This window comes from Colletes gigas, unplaced genomic scaffold (assembly GCF_013123115.1).
Source record: "Colletes gigas isolate AHSC1104 unplaced genomic scaffold, ASM1312311v1 Colletes_gigas_Sc00027, whole genome shotgun sequence".
Classification (NCBI taxonomy): Eukaryota; Metazoa; Arthropoda; class Insecta; order Hymenoptera; family Colletidae; genus Colletes; species Colletes gigas.
In genome coordinates, this window is record NW_025106656.1 from 1414164 (window position 1) to 1433898 (window position 19735).

A 19735-nucleotide genomic window follows, 5' to 3' on the forward strand; every position below is an offset into this window, starting at 1 on the left:
TGTGCTTCCTGTGCTTCAGCACAGCTGCCACGTGTCCCTGATTTCCGGTATTATCGTTCTTGCGACGAATTTCGCGTCCACGGTGCGTCCGTGACGTCTTAAAAGTACAATAAAACAGGTAGCATTATTTTTCCTTAATAATTATTCGATGGAAAATTTGTCGTGCAACATTAAACTCTCGAAAAGATATTCATTTTGTTGTATCTATCAATGGAGTTTGTTAATGATATCGACGATAACCTTTTCAAATTTTCTTCTTAAAGTCATATCACTGATTTCGTCGCGGGAGCGAAAACGGGAATGCAGAGAGAAAACTTGTGTATTTTCGATCATTAAGCATCATTTCCATTCCAGCTTACGGTCTCCTTGACGGATGAAAGAACCAACATACCGATCGCGTTTCAACTCGATTTTCTCCCCTCTTGTTGTTCCCTCTGCGCGAAAAGAATATTCGCGTTTGTTACGCGTATCGGTGGCCAGAACGATGATGAAAGAAAACTGATTGATACGCGCCACGTTTCGTTTCCTTTTTCGTCGACGTTGGTGTGGCCCGCGATGAATTTCTCTGGAAAACTTTAATGTCGGAGCAGAAAGTGACTACGCAAACTAAGAAAATTGCATCGAATTCCATCTTTCGGTGTAATACTTTATATTGCGTTGTACGATAATTGTTACAACTAATTTACGTGTTAAATAAACTGGTCAGTATTTAAGGCTGGCTGGGCAAATTGGGACGGCATCAATTGGCTACTGAAGGCCATTGAGGACCCACCCGCGCCATTATAATACAATGCTGTGTCAGAACACTTGATATACAGTGGAATCTCTATTATGCGAATTAATAGGACAACATGACTATTGGAACAAAGGAATTTTCGTATAATGAAACTCCCACATTCCTCGCGTTGATTATTACGTGCTCAGGCTGGTGTAACAGAAATAGCAATTTGGAGTAAAGGTTTATGATTCCAGAAATCCGAATCTCACATTTTATAATTTGTCGAAATGTTTAAAATTTTACTATTCATCACGATACATTCGGTTTTTTCAAATTAAATATCTTCAAAATTTAATCAGAAATAAATTCGTTCTATTATTTTGTAGGAGGCTAACGGGCCTCTTTAGCTTGGAGAGGACAGGGTACAGGGGTTTTCCCATGACGTAGGCCGCTTTGTTCCTTACGGGAAAAGGGAAAGCGACAAAGGGATGGCAAGGCCAGGCAGGCCAGGTCATCAGATAGTTACAGCAAAGACTTTGACGAAGATTGTCATATACACTCGCGCGCGCCCGACTAATATATATCATTTATTTAAAATATCTCATCGTTATTAAAACTGGGAGGTGTTTATTTCGGGCTCCTGACAACGTCCTGTTTCCCTCCATACCCTCCCACAATTTATTAATTTGTCACGAAGATACAACCATTTAAATAAATTTGATGTTCAACCCATCCCAAATCCCATACCGGGTGTTCGGCTACCCCAAAATAAGACAAAAATCAAGAATACCAATTTGTTGATAGAGGCTTCGTAAAAAAGTTATTAACGTTTAAAGTTCCGCCAGTACTGAATTTTTTTCTCGAAAATGCGCAAGATTTCGGGGATATGTCTATTCACCAAAAATGATTGTAATTGAACCCCACAACCGAAAAGAATTTTTCCATAACGATTTGAAATTTTTTCCCCCATCGAAAAATTTCACACCTTCTCGAATTTTTTTCTCGAAAGTGGATAGGATTTCAAGGGTATGTCTAATGATAAAAAATGATTGTAATTGACCCTCGCAATCGAAAATAATTTTTCCAGAACGATTTGAAGTTTTCGAATTTAATTGTTAATAACTTTTTAACGAAGCCTCCATCAACAAATTAGTATTCTCGATTTTTCCCAGGGGTGTCCGTACACCCTGTATATTTTCGAAAACTCATTTTAAATTAATTTACAATAGCAAATTGATTCAAAATTAAATACTTCCAACCACAATATTCAATCAGAAATAAATTCATTCTATCATTTATTAATTTGTTACGAATATACAACCATTTAAATAAATTTGATGTTCAATCCATCCCAAAATCCTATATATCGGGAAAAAACTAATTTTAAATTAATCAAATTAAATTGTATCGATTATTCGAGGGTGTTTCCTGGCGTTGTAACAAAATGGCGTCCCTCTCCGTCCTCGTCTCGTCATCCAAAGTCACGTCCCGGTAGAATTAGGATTAATGGGGTTTTGCAGAGCCCCCATCACGGTGTCGGGGCGTTTAATATTTCAAGGGTCGCGATCAAATCGCAACGTACGGTACGCAATCCTATTGCTAATTAGTAAAAACTGTTCGGTGACGAAGAGAGACACGGGCAGGCGCGAACCGTCCAAGCTCGTTTGTTCCCGTGTATTTACAATGGGGGCTGTTCAACGGAGTAATTAGCGATACCAGCTAATTGACCGACGATACGATGGCGCGCGTTTAATGACGCGCTTCTAATTGCCTTCAGCCGTCGCGCGTATTTTTATACCGCGAACGGTAAAACGGATTCAGCGGACGCATAATTGCACGATGTATCTGGCCGGGTGTAATCAGTTCCCAGAATCGGATCGTTCGTTCCAACGGGGCGCGCAAACATCGCAAAGAAATGAAACAGAAACTTGGGATCGTCTCGAGCCAACTATGCGACTCTCCTCGAGCAGCTAAACATCCACAAGCTACATTTTAAAGTTGTAATTTTAACGTTGCTTCCTATTCACATTATTAGTTTGGTGGTCCTTTTTATTTCTTGCACAACAGCGATAGAAAAGCGTTCTGTATAAGTCTGCATAAGATTCTACGTGAAAAAATGAATCGAAAATGTAGAAAAAGATTTTTAGATTCGAGGCTTTGTTTACGATGTATACAGATTTGAATATTGTTTGGGGCACGCGCCCGGTTGTGGGTTATACAAGCAAATTAATAAAATAATTTCTTTCGAAAGTGAACTAGAATACTGATTAAAACTACTTCGAATAGAAATGCATGCAATATACAAGGAAATCTGTTAAATCGAGGCATCCTGGTGCGCCGTGCCCGATCAGTTTTCAAAGTAGTTTTTCTTCGAAACGGAGCCCCGCACGAAAAAATTGTGTCCCCCATTTTCGATTCATTTTTTCACACAGAATCGTCGTATCGCTGTATATTCTCTTTGATACACCTCTGAAATTCCACCCTCTTCAAACTGTCGTGAAAGTTCGCTGAATTCGATACTCGTAAAATATTAATTACATCGTGGAATGTCGAGCAGTTTGTAACTCGTTATCAGGTAAAAATTTCCTTGTTTTTTGCACGTACGAGAAGCTCGTTTAATACGGGAATTTTTCCATGCGGTGTAGTTGATTTTATCGAGCAGCGTCGAGAAGCGGTCGGCAAGAGAGGTTTCCTTTTATTTTTCGCAGCTTATTCAAACAATGATGAAGATATCTCGAGTTTCGAAACGTTATACCAACTTGAAATAAACGAGCAAAGAGAGGAAAGGAGGAATCATGATCCTCGAACGCTGAGAAAAAGCTCGGGAATTAAAGCTCGATCGAAAGAAACGCGCTGCAAAGAAAGTTTGCTCGTGGTTTTCCAGAGAAGTTCCTCGCGCCGGAGATAAATAGAAATGTTCCCGTCCAGGATTCGCGTACCGAGGATGCCGTGGAGCATCCCCGATACCGTCGCGACGTCGTCGGGGTCCGGTTTCACGGTTTCGAGTCTCGTAAACTCGGCGCTTGATCGCGGCGTTTCAGCGTGTACGCGCCTCGGTAACGATCTCCACGTCCTCGTCGAGATCTCGAGCGTGAAACCATCGACTCTGACGCGTGGAAACACGCCGGGAGAGGAGACTCGAATCCTCGGCGTCGTCTCCTGACCTGTGGATCCTGTGGCGAGACGCGTTTAACAACGATCCGAAAACGCGTCTGCGCGAAACGACGCGTTCCCAGGCGTAACCGAGAGTTTCCTCGAAAATATTTCCCGTGTTTTCCGGCGATCGACCGCCCTGAGAAATTGGCAAATTAATGGTGGTCGAATAACGGGCGAAGAACGATCGCTGGTCGAATGGTTCCCGTGGACCATTGTCAATGGCGAGTGGAGAATTGTTTGCAAAGAATTTTATTTGCGAAAAGTGTTTGAAGATTTATTTACTTAATGTGTGATAATTCTGTTCGATCAAGCTCGGGATTTTTCAAATTGCCAAAGATTGTTAAAATCGACAAGGGTCACATCTACGACTTCCGGTAGTGTTTTATTCTTATTGAGAGAGACTTTAACTTGCAGTAGAGTACGAATTTTTATTATTAATACCATTCAATGGGAAGAATTTAATATAATTAAAAATAAATTTCAGAATGTTGCATACGATTCCAATTTTTTCATGGCATTTTAATAAACTAAGTTTAGAGTATTAAGAGAGATTATATTAAAAGACTACTATGACTACTTCTAAAGACTACTTCTGATTATTCCAAAATACTTTGTGTAAACTTCTATACAGGGTGTTCGGCCAACCCTGGGAAAAATTTACATGAGCGATTCTAGAGGCCAAAATGAGACGAAAATCAAGAATACTAATTTGTTAATGGAGGCTTCGTTAAAAAGTTATTAACGTTTAAAGTTCCGCCCGTATTGAATTTTTTTCTAGAAAGTGGGTAGGATTTCAGGGGCAGGTCTTTTCACCAAAAATTATTGTAATTGACCCCCGCAATCGAAAATAATTTTTCCAAAACTATTTGAAATTCTTTAATTTTGTCGAAAAATTTTACATCTTTTCAAATTTTTTTCTCGAAAGTGGATAGGATTTCGAGGGTATGTCTAATGATAAAAAATGATTGTAATTGACCCCTACAAACAAAAATAATTTTTCTAGAACAATTTGAATTTTTTTTTTCACCGGAAAATTTAGACACCTTAACCCCTGTCAATTTTTCTTAGAAGTTTGTTTTTCATTTCTAATAAATTTGTTTGACGTCCTACAGAAAAGTTGTCTAATACTTTTTTGTAGGTACCCATGGACTCCATTTCGGAAAAAAGTTTCATTCCAATATGTTCACTATTATTGGAGCTATGGGTGTTTGAAAATTGGACCATTTTTAATGGGGTTTTTCTCACTTTTCGGGGTTAAGGAACAACTTTTCGAATATTTTTGGAATTTCTACATATTCTTTACTAAAATACGCGTAGTTTACATTTTGAAACATTAAAATCGCCCATTCCGTTCAGGAGTTATGATGTTTTAAACATACGCATCAAATGTCAGGGCAACGTTATTTGGCCAGTTATTATATTTACGGTACAGAATTTTTTTCTCGAAGATGCGTAGGAATTCTGGGGTATGTCTATTCACAAAAAATGCTTGTAATTGTCACCTGTAACTAAATATAATTTTTTTAGTATGATTTGAAATTTTTTAATTTCGTCTAAAAATTTCAGTACCTACTCGAATTTTTTTCTCAAAAATGGGCAGGATTTCGGGGGTATGTGTATTCACCAAAAATGCTTGTAATTGACCCCTGTAATTAAAAACATTTTTTTGTATGATTTGAAATTTTTTAATTTTGTCTAAAAATTTCAGTACGTACTCGAATTTTTTTCTCAAAAATGGGCAGGATTTCGGGGGTATGTGTATTCACCAAAAATGCTTGTAATTGACCCCTGTAATTAAAAACATTTTTTTGTATGATTTGAAATTTTTTAATTTTGTCTAAAAATTTCAGTACGTACTCGAATTTTTTTCTCGAAAATGGGCAGGATTTCAGGGGTATGTCTAATGACAAAAAATGATTGTAATTGACCCCTGCAACCAAAAATAATTTTTCCGGAATGATTTGAAATTTTTTAATTTAATTTTTTAATGAAGCCTCAGTCAAGAAATTGATATTCTCGATTTTAGTCTTATTTTGGCCCCCAGAATCTCCCATTAAAATTTTTCCCAAGTGTGATCGAACACGCTGTATAAAACTCGGTATTATTTATCATTAAATGGTTAGTTTGCTCGCGAGTTTGTCCACGACAGAGTTCTCGCGAAAGAAGAGTTTCGAGAATATTTTGAAACAATGCGCCGTCCAGTGACAATAAAGGACACGTATCCATTCGAGCAGCGTGGGTTCGAACGTACGTCGAAGTAGGACGAGCACGAATAATCGATTGGTTATTTTCGAGGGAACTTTTCCGAAAGGTTGGCCGTCGCTTCGCACAGTCCGAAGTCGAAATAAGCCAACGGTGTGTCTTTCTTGTTTTCTGTTTCGCTATACCAGAAGCTCAGTCAGGTAACTCATCAACCGTACGAAACAAAAAGGCAGAGAGAATGTAAGAAAAGTAAAGGACAGAGGGGGGAGAGAGAGAAAAATTAGCACACGTTTAAGAGGAAAACCGTGTCGGAAGGTTGGAAAAAGAACGACGCGAAACTTGCAACTCAAGGGAACCCGCTTAGTTTCTTATTACGATCAACACACGTGTCGTGATTCGCGAAACCGTTAAACTTTATTCGCAAAAATAATGACGAACACCGAGAACGCGATTAAAATGCTAGTCCATGAACACGACGTTAAAGTTATTAACGGAAGGGGCGGAGGAGAGTCGATCTTTGAGATGATTGAAAGATTCAGATATAAATCGCATTAGTCACGATTAAAAACTCGACCTTCAACATTGTCCGGCAACTCGCGATTTTTACGGGCCAAGCTCCGACGATTTATGTCCCCATCGGGCAGCAATCGTTAATCGATATGATTTATATCTTTGCCCGGTGGCTGCTCGATCCGTAAGGCGAGTTTCTGAACGGTGATTCGTAACGCCCCGGAGTGGGCATTTGAAACGACAGGTTCGTTTAATCGAGCATCAAGACCAACGATTTCGGACATTTCGAAATCCCCCGTCGCGTTCCGAGCAAACGAGAACAAAAGTTCTTCGTTAAAGATCACCACGATCGCTTGTTCCATTTTTCTTGCTGCAAAATCGAGGTTTCTCGTAAATCTTTACAATCAAAGACTAAAAATTGGATCTCGATAGAAAAAGTAAGTTCAAATTGGAAATGTGAAATAAAATCTTGTATATAATCCATTATTTATTGTTTCTACTTATTGTGATATTTAGAAATATCGACTGCTGATTGGCATTCTAATCAATCAATAATACACCATCGTCAAAGTAGAAACAGTAATAGACAAACCTGGTTGCAAAAAGTTTTATTCATGAAGAAGAGTCTCCGAACGAATTTTTACTTCCCTTAAAAAAAAAAAAATAACAATTATCGGATTGGAAAAAATACGGCCCTACGAAAGTGGTACACTTCGAGCCCATTAATTTTCTTTCTTCGACGTTCTCCTCTAACGGAGCCGCGACCTGAAACGATCGCGTGGACCTATTTACAGCGATTTAAGTTGCATAACTTTAATTAGATTATTTTTACCGGTTTCGTGAACGCGACGCGGTTAATGCAGCGAGAAAATAAATTTAAGAGAGCCGGGTGGTCGTGTCCCCAGTCTGGATTCCATTAGAGTTTATTGCTCGTGGTCTCGATAAATCGTAGGAAATTCGAAGTGTTCCGGATCAGCAGAAAATAACCGTGGAAGACAGTCGAGTGGGCTAATTGGGTGCATTAAACTCGCCGGTTCACCGTATCGTTCGAATTTCGCGGTCGTTCCAATCTTCCCGTGGTTTTCGAATATCTATACACACACACACACACACGTACACGTACATACGCACACATTGAGTAACGATCGATGTCGCATGAAAGTGTTATGCGCAGATCGGCCGGGCTTGGTACTAGAGGGCGACGAGGAGCACCAGAGAAAGGAAGTCAATGATAAAACGGGAACAAGCTTTTCCTTTAGCGACTGTTGACAGCTTTCCTTTAATAATAACCATCGACAGTTACGTTTCGGTAATAAATATCGACAGTGTTTCTAGTCGGGACGAATACTCCGGGTAAAACGATTTTAACGATTCTCGAACGCGATCGTAGAAAGTGGCCAAAGAAAATTAATTGTATCTACTGTTGGTGTCTTCTTTTTAAAATGCTTGACTATAATTTGATCCAGCAGACTTCTATTCCATTTATTTATTTTTTTTAATTTTTTACTTGTAATTTTGTCTATTTGTGTAATGGTTTATATCGAAGTAGTCAAAGAAAATTGTTGGTGTTTTCTTTCCTTTTTAGAACGACTGACTATAATTTGATCCAACAGATTTCTATTCTATTTATTTATTTTTCTAAATTTTTTATTTGTAATTTTGTCTATTTATGTAATGGTTTATATGGAACTAGTCAAAGAAAATTGTTGATATCTTCTTTCCGTTTTGGAACGACTGACCATATTTTGATCCAGCAGATTTCTATTCCATTTATTTATTTTTTTAAATTTTTTACTTGTAATTTTGTCTATTTATGTAATGGTTTATATGGAAGTAGTCAAAGAAAATTGTTGATGTCTTCTTTCCTTTTTAGAACGACTGACTATAATTTGATCCAGCAGATTTCTATTGCATTTATTTATTTTTTTTAATTTATTGACAATAATTTAATAGAGGAGATTTCTATTTTGTTTATTTATTTTTTTTTATTCTGAACTAGTAATTTTGTCTATTAATATAAAAGTATCCAAAGAAAATTAATATGACCCACTGTTAATGTCTTCTTTTCTGTTTCGAATGATCGACAGTTATTTAATAAGGCAGATTTCTATTCCGTTTATTATTAAATTTTTTTAATCCATATTTCTAATTTTTCCCCATTTATATAGTTATAGTAATTCTTGAGGCTAAATAATAAACTTGTAGCATCGAATGTTAATCATTGGAGACAAATCGTTTAATTTTTTAGATATATTTACCGTGTCCTCGAAAGCCAATCTCGTTTCGCAGAAGGAGAATAATGTTTTTTAATTCATCGGAGAATTTTATGAACGCAAACGTTACTTCGCTTTTAACGTGTTAACTCTGGTAGACGGTCACTTTGGTCGTTCGGTTCTCCCTGTCATGGCTGGAACGTTCCCATCTACCATGAATTTCCCCGACCTTTTAAATATTTTCCGGCGGAACGAGCTCGGTTCAGTCGGGGTTATCGGAATTTTTTCGTTTTTTTTTTTTTCACAAAGCTCCGCGGGGATAAATCGAGTCGTTGGAATTACATTCGACCGGACTGCTCGTTAAGAGTAGGAACAGGTGGCCGAGCCGACCTCGCGGACGATTCCCTTCGGAGATCAGAATGCTGGTTCGATTGTCGTCCCGGTTTCGATACGTTCGATCTGTTACCGCGAAACGAGCCGACGATTTCTCCATACCCTCGTTTTCTCGCTCCTTTTGGTATCGTCGAGCTCTTTTACGGGACGAGCGCACGTGATAAAGACAAATTAGCCTCGAAACGTCGCCTAAATTCCCATCGATTACGTTACTTTTGAACTGGTATGGGATCAAGTTCAGTACAGTGCCCAACAAAAGTCTCACACAACGTAACAAAATAACTATCGAACATTTTCCGAATCGAGCAAAAAATATTATTTATCACGATATCGTACTGGATCGTTAATACGAAAATTTCTTTCTCTGGGTGCTCCGTTTTTCCGATGATTTATCGTCAGAATCTCGCAATTATGGCAACCGAGAATTCCTTTAGGCTTAGCACCCCGGCACTTTGTTGCATGACAGTGTATGATGCATATGCCCATAGTTTATGAATTTCTAGAAGAACACGTACACACGCATCTCTATATGCACACGTAATTATGCATTACAAAAGAATTCACGAATATTATACAGGGGCCCATTTAAGAAAACAATCTTTCAATTATATTCAAGGATTCTTAAAAATTCTTAAAAAGAGTTGCTTAACAATCCCTCGATAATATTCTACTGTTCAAAGTACATTTACGTGGAAATATTTCTAAAACTGTAATCAGCAAAATTCGACGAGATAGAAAGAGGAATTAGCTGATGTATGTTTTTTAAATGTTCCAACCTCGATTACTTTCTGGCACACAGCGATCTCCTGATGGCAAGGAGCAAAGAGAAATCGGGAGTATCGAGTCAGACGATTGCGAGAGGAAATATCTGCTCTTAAATGGGCTCGACGCACGACTTTTATTAATCCTTTGGCGATGACACAAGTTCGGCGCAGGGTGCGCGACCCTCCGCGTAACGAGCTCATTGTTCTCCTTATCTCTTTTATCAGCCGGATTAATCCTTGCTCCGGACCGGCCTGTCGGCGTGGAAGGAGATCAATTACAGGACTCCCGTGGCGGAACAGACGTCCCGTTCCCTCGTTTCGACGTCCACCTTGTCCGAGCGTGAAATTTTTCTGCGCGCGCGCCCGAGCACCTTATCGATCACATCCGGACCAGCGCGTGTAAACGTACCTTGTATCACATTTCGCGTCGGGGACAAATATCTGGGGGGAATTAAGTATTCATGACGCCTCGTGTTTTGCAAGTAGACAAGGGTGGTCCCAGAAGTACCTGGCCTGAGGTATAGATCGTGGTTATTGTTTAAAAAAAATAACTATGGTTGGAAGTATCAACCTTACAAAGCTCAAGTTTCAAGTTTGAAGACGCTACATTGTTTAGTGTTTGTTTGACAGCCATTAACCCCTTAACGCTCATATTTTTCGGGTCAACCAAGAATGATCAGTTTTCTTTATTGGATTTGTTTCCAAGCTGTATAAAAATACGGTTTTCATTAATTGCAATGTTATATCCGACTTATAATTCGAAGAAAAACAAATATTGTCATCCCTTAAACAATTAGATTAAAGAAATATCGTTTTTCAAAACAGTCAGACTCGGGCATGAGCGTTAAGGGGTTAACAGTGAACGCCCTCAGTGAATTTGTAAACATGGAAAAAATTGGACATCGTTGTGTGATAGAATCTCAGTCCAACCAATGTCAAAATTGAGCTAGATTCTGCTCTAGGGGAGTCTGCTCCTTCATTTACAACGGTAAAATACTCGGTGGCAGAATTTAAACGAGGCCGTACGAGCTGCCAAGACGAACACCGCAGTGGTCCACCAAATGAATTGACCACACCGGAAATGGTGAAGAAAATCCACAAAACGGTATTGGATGATCGTCGACTGAATGTGTGCGAGGTTATAGACATGATAGGCATTTCAAAAGGTGCTGTACGACGCATATTGACTGAAAATTTTGATATGAAAAAGCTGTGCACTAGACGAGTGCCGCGCTTACTCACAATGGAACAAAAACAGCGTCGTGAGGATGTTTCAATCGAGTGTTTGGCGATGTTTCGCAGGAATAAAGCCAAGTTTTTGAGTCGATTCATAACCACGGATGAAACTTGGATCACCTGAGTCGAAGGAACAGTCGAAACAATGGACTGCAAGTGGAGAACCAGCTCCAAAGAAGGCGAAAACAGTTCCATCTGCTGGCAAGGTTATGGCGTCAGTTTTTTGAGATGCTCGTGGAATAATTTTCATTGATTATCTTGAAAAAGGAAGAACAATCGAGTATTATGCGAATTTGTTGCACCGTTTGAGTAACAAAATCAAGGAAAAACGGCCGCATTTGGCTAAAAAGAAAGTGTTTGACAATGCACCAGTTCACACATCCGTCATCGCGATGGCCAAAATCCAAGAGTTAAAGTCCGAATTGCTCCCTCACGCACCCTCTTAGCTCGGTGGTAAAAGATTTTCCAATAATGAAGAGGTGGGAGTCTGCGGTTAATGGCTATTTTTAGGAATTCGATGGTTCTCACTGTAAACAGGGTATCGAACCTATTGAACAACGCTGAGAAAAGTGTACCCAGCTAAAAAAAAATTATGTTGAAAAATAAAGATATTTGTTCCCAAATTTTTTATTGTTTTTTGTTAGGTAGGGTACTTCTGGAACCACCCTCGTAATACCCCGTCTTCTTTTTCGCCCCCTTTTCGCGTCTATAATATTTTATTCTTATTCCTTCTCTCGCTGGCGGGACGCAGCCGGACGTACAGATGGTAGATACGATTTGACTTTTCTCGAGTGGAAATTGGCGGAGGAACAGACCCCGGGAAACCTTATTTTCTCTCCTTTCTTAAAGATGTCGCGCGAAAGATAAATTTCCTCGATACGATTGGCAACCCGGGAGGGGCGAACCGTGAATACGGAACAAATAAACGTACGGTTAGCCTGTCTATCGTCGAAAATTTATTTCCAGCGTGCAATGTACGTGGTTTTTTATGGATCGCGAGAAACGTCGAATCTTTATCGCGTGCAAATTTTGTTTCCTTCGATTCTTTTGCTATTTAATTTAAATATCGTATATTCGTATGATTCTAGGTCAAAAAATGAGTCGAAAATATAGAATAAAATTTTTCTGTAGGGGGCTTTATTTTCGAGAAAAGCGACTTTGAACATTTTTGGGGCACGCGCTGGATTTTCTCGATACGACGGACGCTGTCGTGACATTCTAGTTTCTTGAATTTTGATAGAAAGTTTGTACTAGACAGTTATTGTACATTAGTATAACATTTGAACGATTAAAAATGTAAATTGTTACATCGGGAAAAGTTTGTATGCACCAAAATAGGCAACATTTTGAGGAATATCTTAGGTGATAGCGTTATAACAAATAAATTTGTAAAAGAATCTGTTTCGAAAGTGAATATTATTAAAAATTCATGTAATAAATCGAAGCATTCTAGTGCGCCACACCTGATCAATTTTCAAAGTCGTTTTTCTTCAAAACAAACCCGCGAATGAAAAAATTGTATTCTACATTTTCGATTCATTTTTTCATATAGAATCGTCGTGTTGCTAAAAAAAATCACGAAAATCACTCGTAACTTCGTAATAAAATTTATAGATTCCAAAGACTGCTTTTCACTGAGTTTTAAACGCCGGAATTTTTATCAAATAAGCATCTTTTAAAAGAAGATACGAAATCCGTAATATTTATTTAAAAATACGATACGTTTGGTACGAACAAATATTTACTGTGTGCAATACAAATTCAAATATTGTCGAGATTCAAAGTTGAACTATCGAAATCAATATTACTAGCGATATCGTGTTTCAAATCGAATCAGAACGATATGGAAATTCATTTTATCGCTATGTAAAGATCTCTGAACAACTTTGACCACGGCAAGTCGAATACTCGAACAAAAGTTTCTGTCGTACCACAATATTTATCCTTTCCAATTCGAGTGATCTATCTCAATCCATATAGAATCCACGATTTCAAGTGATCCAGTTAATAAATTAATCTTCGCGATATTTTATTAAAATAATAAGGTAACACGAGCCAAGAATATATAAAAAACGATACGAACGCGACTCTTATTAAGTGTCAGCTGGTCCCAACATAATTTATAGCACGCTCAATTATACGGCGCCGTGAAATCTTTTTTAATTAGACTTTCTCTTAACTGGTTCGCATTAACGAGGACGCGTCGTATTTTTTTTTTTTCTCTGCACCGCTGTTTTTTCTTCGCGTTAAAGCGATTATTAATGCGATATCGAACGTTCCGAAACGACTGTTTGTCCTAATTATTATTTCAGTCCTGGAAAATTTCCGTAACGACGTTCCCTGGCATTTCCATGGTAGTAATTCGAATATCCTGGCACAAGGCAGGAAATATAAATCGAATCAGGGAAGATCGATCGGTCGTAATGCGAGAGTAAATTCGGTATCTATTGGAAACGAGCCACTCGTTTATAAAGTCTACAGCCGCCTCTCGTATTCCGCTATTTATTTCGAGCCATCGGTCGATCGCTGCATAATGAGGGGGAAAAAGTTGCACGCGGTGTTCAGGTATTTGTTTCCGCGATTTCAGCGAACGTACGGGCGAAACAAATATGCCCGACGAAGAGAATCCTTTCCTCGCCGGTGAACGATCCCCAAATTGTCAAATACTCGCGGGCGCTCGGACCAGGTGGACAGATTCGGACATTAATTGCGAATTAACCGCAATTTTCAACGAATTGTTTTCGCTGGGAAATTAATTGGTCGACGGTAGTCGCCAGATTGCGAACGTTCCGCGAACACTCGCCACACGTACCCCGGAAACGCATCGAACATTTGCAACAGCAATGGACATTCGCGTTGCCTTCTTCCGCGGAAATGATTTCCCCGAAAGAACGACACTCTGAACCGCGAATACGAATTTGGTACGAAATTATCGTCGCTGTACTTTTTTCGATATCGTTTGGAGAGCAATGAACGGTCCTCTGATCGGAGAATACACGCGACGCGGCAAAGTTCGTGGCAAAATTGTAAAGTGGAATCGAAAATGTGGAATAAAATTTTTACACGAGGCTTCGATATCGAGAAAATCGATTTTAAACTTTCTCGAAGCGCAATCACGATTTCAGCTTATTTCTTTCTATTGTCTAGCTTGATTGAACCAGTTGATAATATTTGACGACAATATTTATTCGATATTATCGATTCGTAATAACATAAATAGTAATTTGCAATGATTTATTTATTTAGATGAAATCAAGCAAAATTACTATTAATTTAGGCTGTATTATTATAATTGAAAGTGCCTGTAATATTCCATGCATAGAATCTGCTCCTATTTCGATTCTACAACGTATTTTTCCGCGTCTCAAGCATTTCTTTCTATTGTCCAGCTTGATTGAACCAGTTGATAATATTTGACAACAATATTTATTCGATATTATCGATTCGTAATAACATAAATAGTAATTTGCAATGATTTATTTATTTAGATGAAATCAAGCAAAATTACTATTAATTTAGGCTGTATTATTATAATTGAAAGTGCCTGTAATATTCCATGCATAGAATCTGCTCCTATTTCGATTCTACAACGTATTTTTCCGCGCCTCGTGTCGCAGTCGTTCAACGAGGAACTGTTTAAAGAGAATAAAAATGTGAACATCAAGTTTAAAAGAGTTTTTACCATTTTATAATCAAGCAGCGAGCAGGTCAGACACGAACAGGATGCAAATGGCGCGATTCCATCGAGGAGTTCACGCTGGAAAGAATATATTTTGCATGGCCCGTCTCGCGCGAGAAACACGAAACACGAAACACGCACAGGCACAGAATCGTAATATCTGTTCGAACAGTTTCACGTTTATGCATCCGCATTAACTATCCTACTTTCTATTTTGTTTTCTGTTCTCTTTACTATTTTTATTTCCCCGTTTAATACACGATGATTTCCACCCATGGCGCGTGTTCCGGTCGAATGGCGCCAATAAAAATGGGAGCTTTGCGTCGCCACAGACTTTGCATTCTAATGGATCTATTCCCCAGCCGTGATTTATGGAGTCTGGAAGCCGGTTCATGATACGGGCTCGACTCCAAGATCGTGGGTACTTCGAGACTTAAATGCTTAAGGGACTAGACTTTTTCTTTGTCTAAATCAGTTCCGTGAAAAATCCCGTTTGTCGATCGCGTTTGAGTTCGAAACAATTACGGGTCGACTGCCAATCGGGATAACACTATCTCGTAAATAAAAGAATCATTTATGCGGTTCGTTATCACGAGAATGGATAAAAATTGCTAATTTTCAACGAATTCAAAATTTCAATCTTACCGAAACGAAATAAATTTACAAAGAATTCATAAAGTAATTTCCTGTATATATAGTATATAATTTTTTAATTAAAATTTTTATTTTAACATCAACTCTGTACGAGATATTAAAGTTTCTGCGGGCAGACCTCGGCTAAACAGTGTAATTTAAAGTTTGAATTAGATCGTCCAACACCGACTTAATAAATTCTAACTACAGAAAAATTCTGCAGAGCAGTAAAAATATTTCGACCGGAAACGGATAAAATTTTTCATTACGTCAAACGTTTTCGTTGCATCGAAAACTTTTCTCCCGACGTTTCGTTCCTCTTTCACGGGATCCCCTCGAAAGTAAAATTATTGTTCGGGGAAAATTGAACGAACGATCGACGCATCTTTCGCTATTGCGCGAGAGATTCCGGTCGATTAAACTTTCACACGCGTTCCCGAGGTTTTAATCGAAAAACTCTTTTCCCGGATTGACAGTGAACATCGAAAACGAGAAAATTCGAGCGAAGTCTCCCATTTTTTATCGGCGATCGTGTGTGCGTCGGGCGTTCGCGATCGATTTCCATTACGATCGATGAAATTGGAAGAGCATGGAGGAAAGAATGGCTTTTGCGACGTCGCGTCCTGGGTGGAAGGTTTTAGTCAGCACTGGTCGCGGACCAGTCGCCAGGCAGCTTCTGGCCTGATGGAAAGTCTGCGAATTGTTCTCAGGGGTGGGTGTCTACATTTCGAGGGTGGAGGAAGGTTCGGTGGCCGAACGCGCTGGACTCAGGCCAGGAGACACCATCTTGGAGGTGAACGGCACACCCTTCCGTGCGGTGACCCACGAGGAGGCCCTCAAAGTGAGTTTTCTACTTTCATTTTCCGGACCAAGACATTTCACGAGCGATAAACCGTCTCCGTTACGTGTGTTTCCAGCATCGTCAATGGCGTGTTGACGATATCGCGACACACTCGATCGATTCTTCCTTGACTTTCAAATCATACGCACGCCAACGAACTACCCCTTCCCCTGTTTGATAGTTAAAGTACGTAAAAGTATGGACTCGACAGCGAAAGGGCTCATATTTTTACTTGCGGTGGGTGGTGAACCCTATTCAGAGTATCTGGGAATTTCTGAAACGCAAAATTATCATTGGAATCATTAAAAATCTTATAGAAGCTGGCATTAAGAAATGTATTTAGGTTGAAATCCGATTCTAGAAAAGTGTAAGGGTTACTATTTTCACTTATAATGGAAATAGTAACTAGTATTCAGAATACCTGGGAATATCTGAAATGCAAATTTGTAATTGAAACCATTACAAATCTTATAAAAACTAGCATTAGGAATGTATTTTACTGAAATCTGATTTTAGAAAAGAATAAGGGTTAATATCTTTACTTATAGTGGGTGGCCAACACTATTCAGAGCACTTGGGAATTTCTAAAATACAAAATTACTAGAGGAACCATTACAAACAAAACAAATCTTATAAAAACTAGCATCAAGTAACGAATTTTGTTGAAATCTAATTCTAGAAAAACGTAAGGGTTAATATTTTCACTTATAGTGGGTGGTGAACCCTATTCAGAGCACTTGGAAATTTCTGAAATGCAAAATTGCTGGAGGAACCATTACAAACAGAACAAATCTTATAAAAACTAGCATTAAGAAATGAATTTTGTTGAAATCTAATTCTAGAAAAACGTAAGGGTTACTATTTTCACTTATCGTGGATGGTGAATACTATTAAGAGTATCTGGGAATTTCTGAAACGCAAAATAGTCATTGAAACCATTAAAAATCTTATAGAAACCAGTTTTAGGAATGTATTTTACTGAAATCTGATTCTAGAAAAGCGTATGGGTTAATATTTTCACTTACTGTGAGTGGTGAACCCTATTCAGAGTACCTGGAAATATCTAAAATGCAAATTTGTCATTGGAACCATTACAAATCTTATAAAATCTAGCATTAGGAATGTATTTTACTGAAATCTGATTTTAGAAAAGAATAAGGGTTAATATCTTTACTTATAGTGGGTGGTGAACACAATTCAGAGCACTTGGGAATTTCTGAAATACAAAATTACTAGAGGAACCATTACAAACAAAACAAATCTTATAAAAACTAGCATCAAGTAATGAATTTTGTTGAAATCTAATTCTAGAAAAACGTAAGGGTTAATATTTTCACTTATAGTGGGTGGTGAACCCTATTCAGAGCACTTGGAAATTTCTGAAATGCAAAATTGCTGGAGGAACCATTACAAACAGAACAAATCTTATAAAAACTAGCATTAAGAAATGAATTTTGTTGAAATCTAATTCTAGAAAAACGTAAGGGTTACTATTTTCACTTATAGTGGATGGTGAATACTATTAAGAGTATCTGGGAATTTCTGAAACTCAAAATAGTCATTGAAACCATTATAAATCTTATAGAAACCAGTTTTAGGAATGTATTTTACTGAAATCTGATTCTAAAAAAGCGTAAGGGTTAATATTTTCACTTATAGTGGGTGGTGAACCCTATTCAGAGCACTTGGAAATTTCTGAAATGCAAAATTGCTGGAGGAACCATTACAAACAGAACAAATCTTATAAAAACTAGCATTAAGAAATGAATTTTGTTGAAATCTAATTCTAGAAAAACGTAAGGGTTACTATTTTCACTTATAGTGGATGGTGAATACTATTAAGAGTATCTGGGAATTTCTGAAACGCAAAATAGTCATTGAAACCATTAAAAATCTTATAGAAACTAGCTTTAGGAATGTATTTTACTGAAATCTGATTCTAAAAAAGCGTAAGGGTTAATATTTTCACTTATAGTGTTTGGCGAACCCTATTCAGAGTACCTGGAAATTTCTGAAACGCAAAATAGTCATTGAAACCATTAAAAATCTTATAGAAACTACCATTAAGAAATGTGTTGTGGTGAAATCTGATTTTAGACAAGCATAAGGGTTAACATCTTTACTTATAGTGGGTGGTGAACCCTATTCAAAGCACTTGAAAACTTCTGAAAAGTAAAATTGTCAATTGAACCATTACAAATCCTATAAAAACTAGCATTAAGAAATAGATTTCCTTGAAATTGATCCTAGAAAAGCATAAGGGTTAATATTTTCACTTATAGTGAGCGGTAAACCCTATTCAGAGTGCTTGGGGACTTCTAAAACGCAAAATTGCCAATGAAACCATTACATTCGAAATTGTCTTCGGACGATAGTGTCGTTTTAAGAACCTCCAGAAGATAAAATATTTATGGTCCAGTTTCTCGGATGCAATTTCAACGGTTTTAAAGTCTTACCAATAAAGTCCCCAGAATACCAAGTACGTTTCAAGCCATTCCACATCCTGGGTAACATTCCAGAACAGCGCAAGCTTGGTTTGCTAATTTCTTGCGTCAATTTCTCGCAGTCGATGATTCCTGAGACGTCTATGGAAATTGATAGCAACGTCCTTGAACCGCAGAAGTCAACATCGACGGTCGTGGGAGTAGTCAGTATCGACTTACCTAATTCAGGGTCGTTGCTATAGTCTCCTGCGATACCAAGATCACCGATAATCGACTCTCGTGACCTTGGGTTCGTAGCTACAGACTCCTAAGACTCTCCGCTTATTAACATTGACTTGTACAATTCTATAGTTGTTCAACCCCAAGAACTGTTTCCGTCGACCACGCGTACGTAATTTATGATATTCGATTCAGAAAAAATTCTATCGATATACAAAGTACTAGAAAATAATTTAGTACTGGTTCTTTGTATGTAGATTACGGTACTAAGAACGAAGTCTTTGAGAACTAGATAAGGAGACGCGTAAGTATTTAGGCTCGAGAACGAAATCGTTTCTGCATCTGTCGCGTACAAATTCATCCCTGCGTTTGTTATATCGGAATCTGATTTGGAACGGTTCCCCAAACACGAGAATCTGGCTACGTGCCTAATTGCAATTAAAAATCGCCGCTAAACTATTCCAGTTAGATGGCAATTTGTGTTGAATCGACCGAAGTCATCTCGTATTTATCGGCGACCTTAGACGTTACGGAAATACCATCGATTGCGATACTGTTCGAGCTCTCAAGTAAATTGCAGGAAGGCGTGGCACGCGATTTCTTCCAATAAGAGTTATCTAACGAACGTTTCGAGTGTCTGTCCGCTTTCTTTTTTGTTTTTCGTCTCTGAATGAAATTTAAAAAATTTATAAAAGTCGAAATTATAACGTAGAAGGGAAATAAAATA

The 19735-nt window shown here is 38.2% G+C and overlaps 1 protein-coding gene across 5 annotated transcripts in view; it reads left to right on the forward strand.

Annotated features, from left to right (window-relative positions):
• LOC122401728 (whirlin-like) overlaps nt 1-19735 on the forward strand; it is a 167232-nt gene that overhangs the window by 56761 nt on the left and 90736 nt on the right. For 3 of the 5 annotated variants that reach the window (XM_043404057.1, XM_043404061.1, XM_043404059.1), the window contains exons 4-5: nt 6265-6276; nt 16215-16345. In XM_043404057.1, the coding sequence (XP_043259992.1) occupies nt 6265-6276; nt 16215-16345 (143 nt within the window). The remainder of the gene's footprint in view (nt 1-6264; nt 6277-16214; nt 16346-19735) is intronic. The other 2 variants (XM_043404056.1, XM_043404060.1) reach the window with 1 other exon arrangement.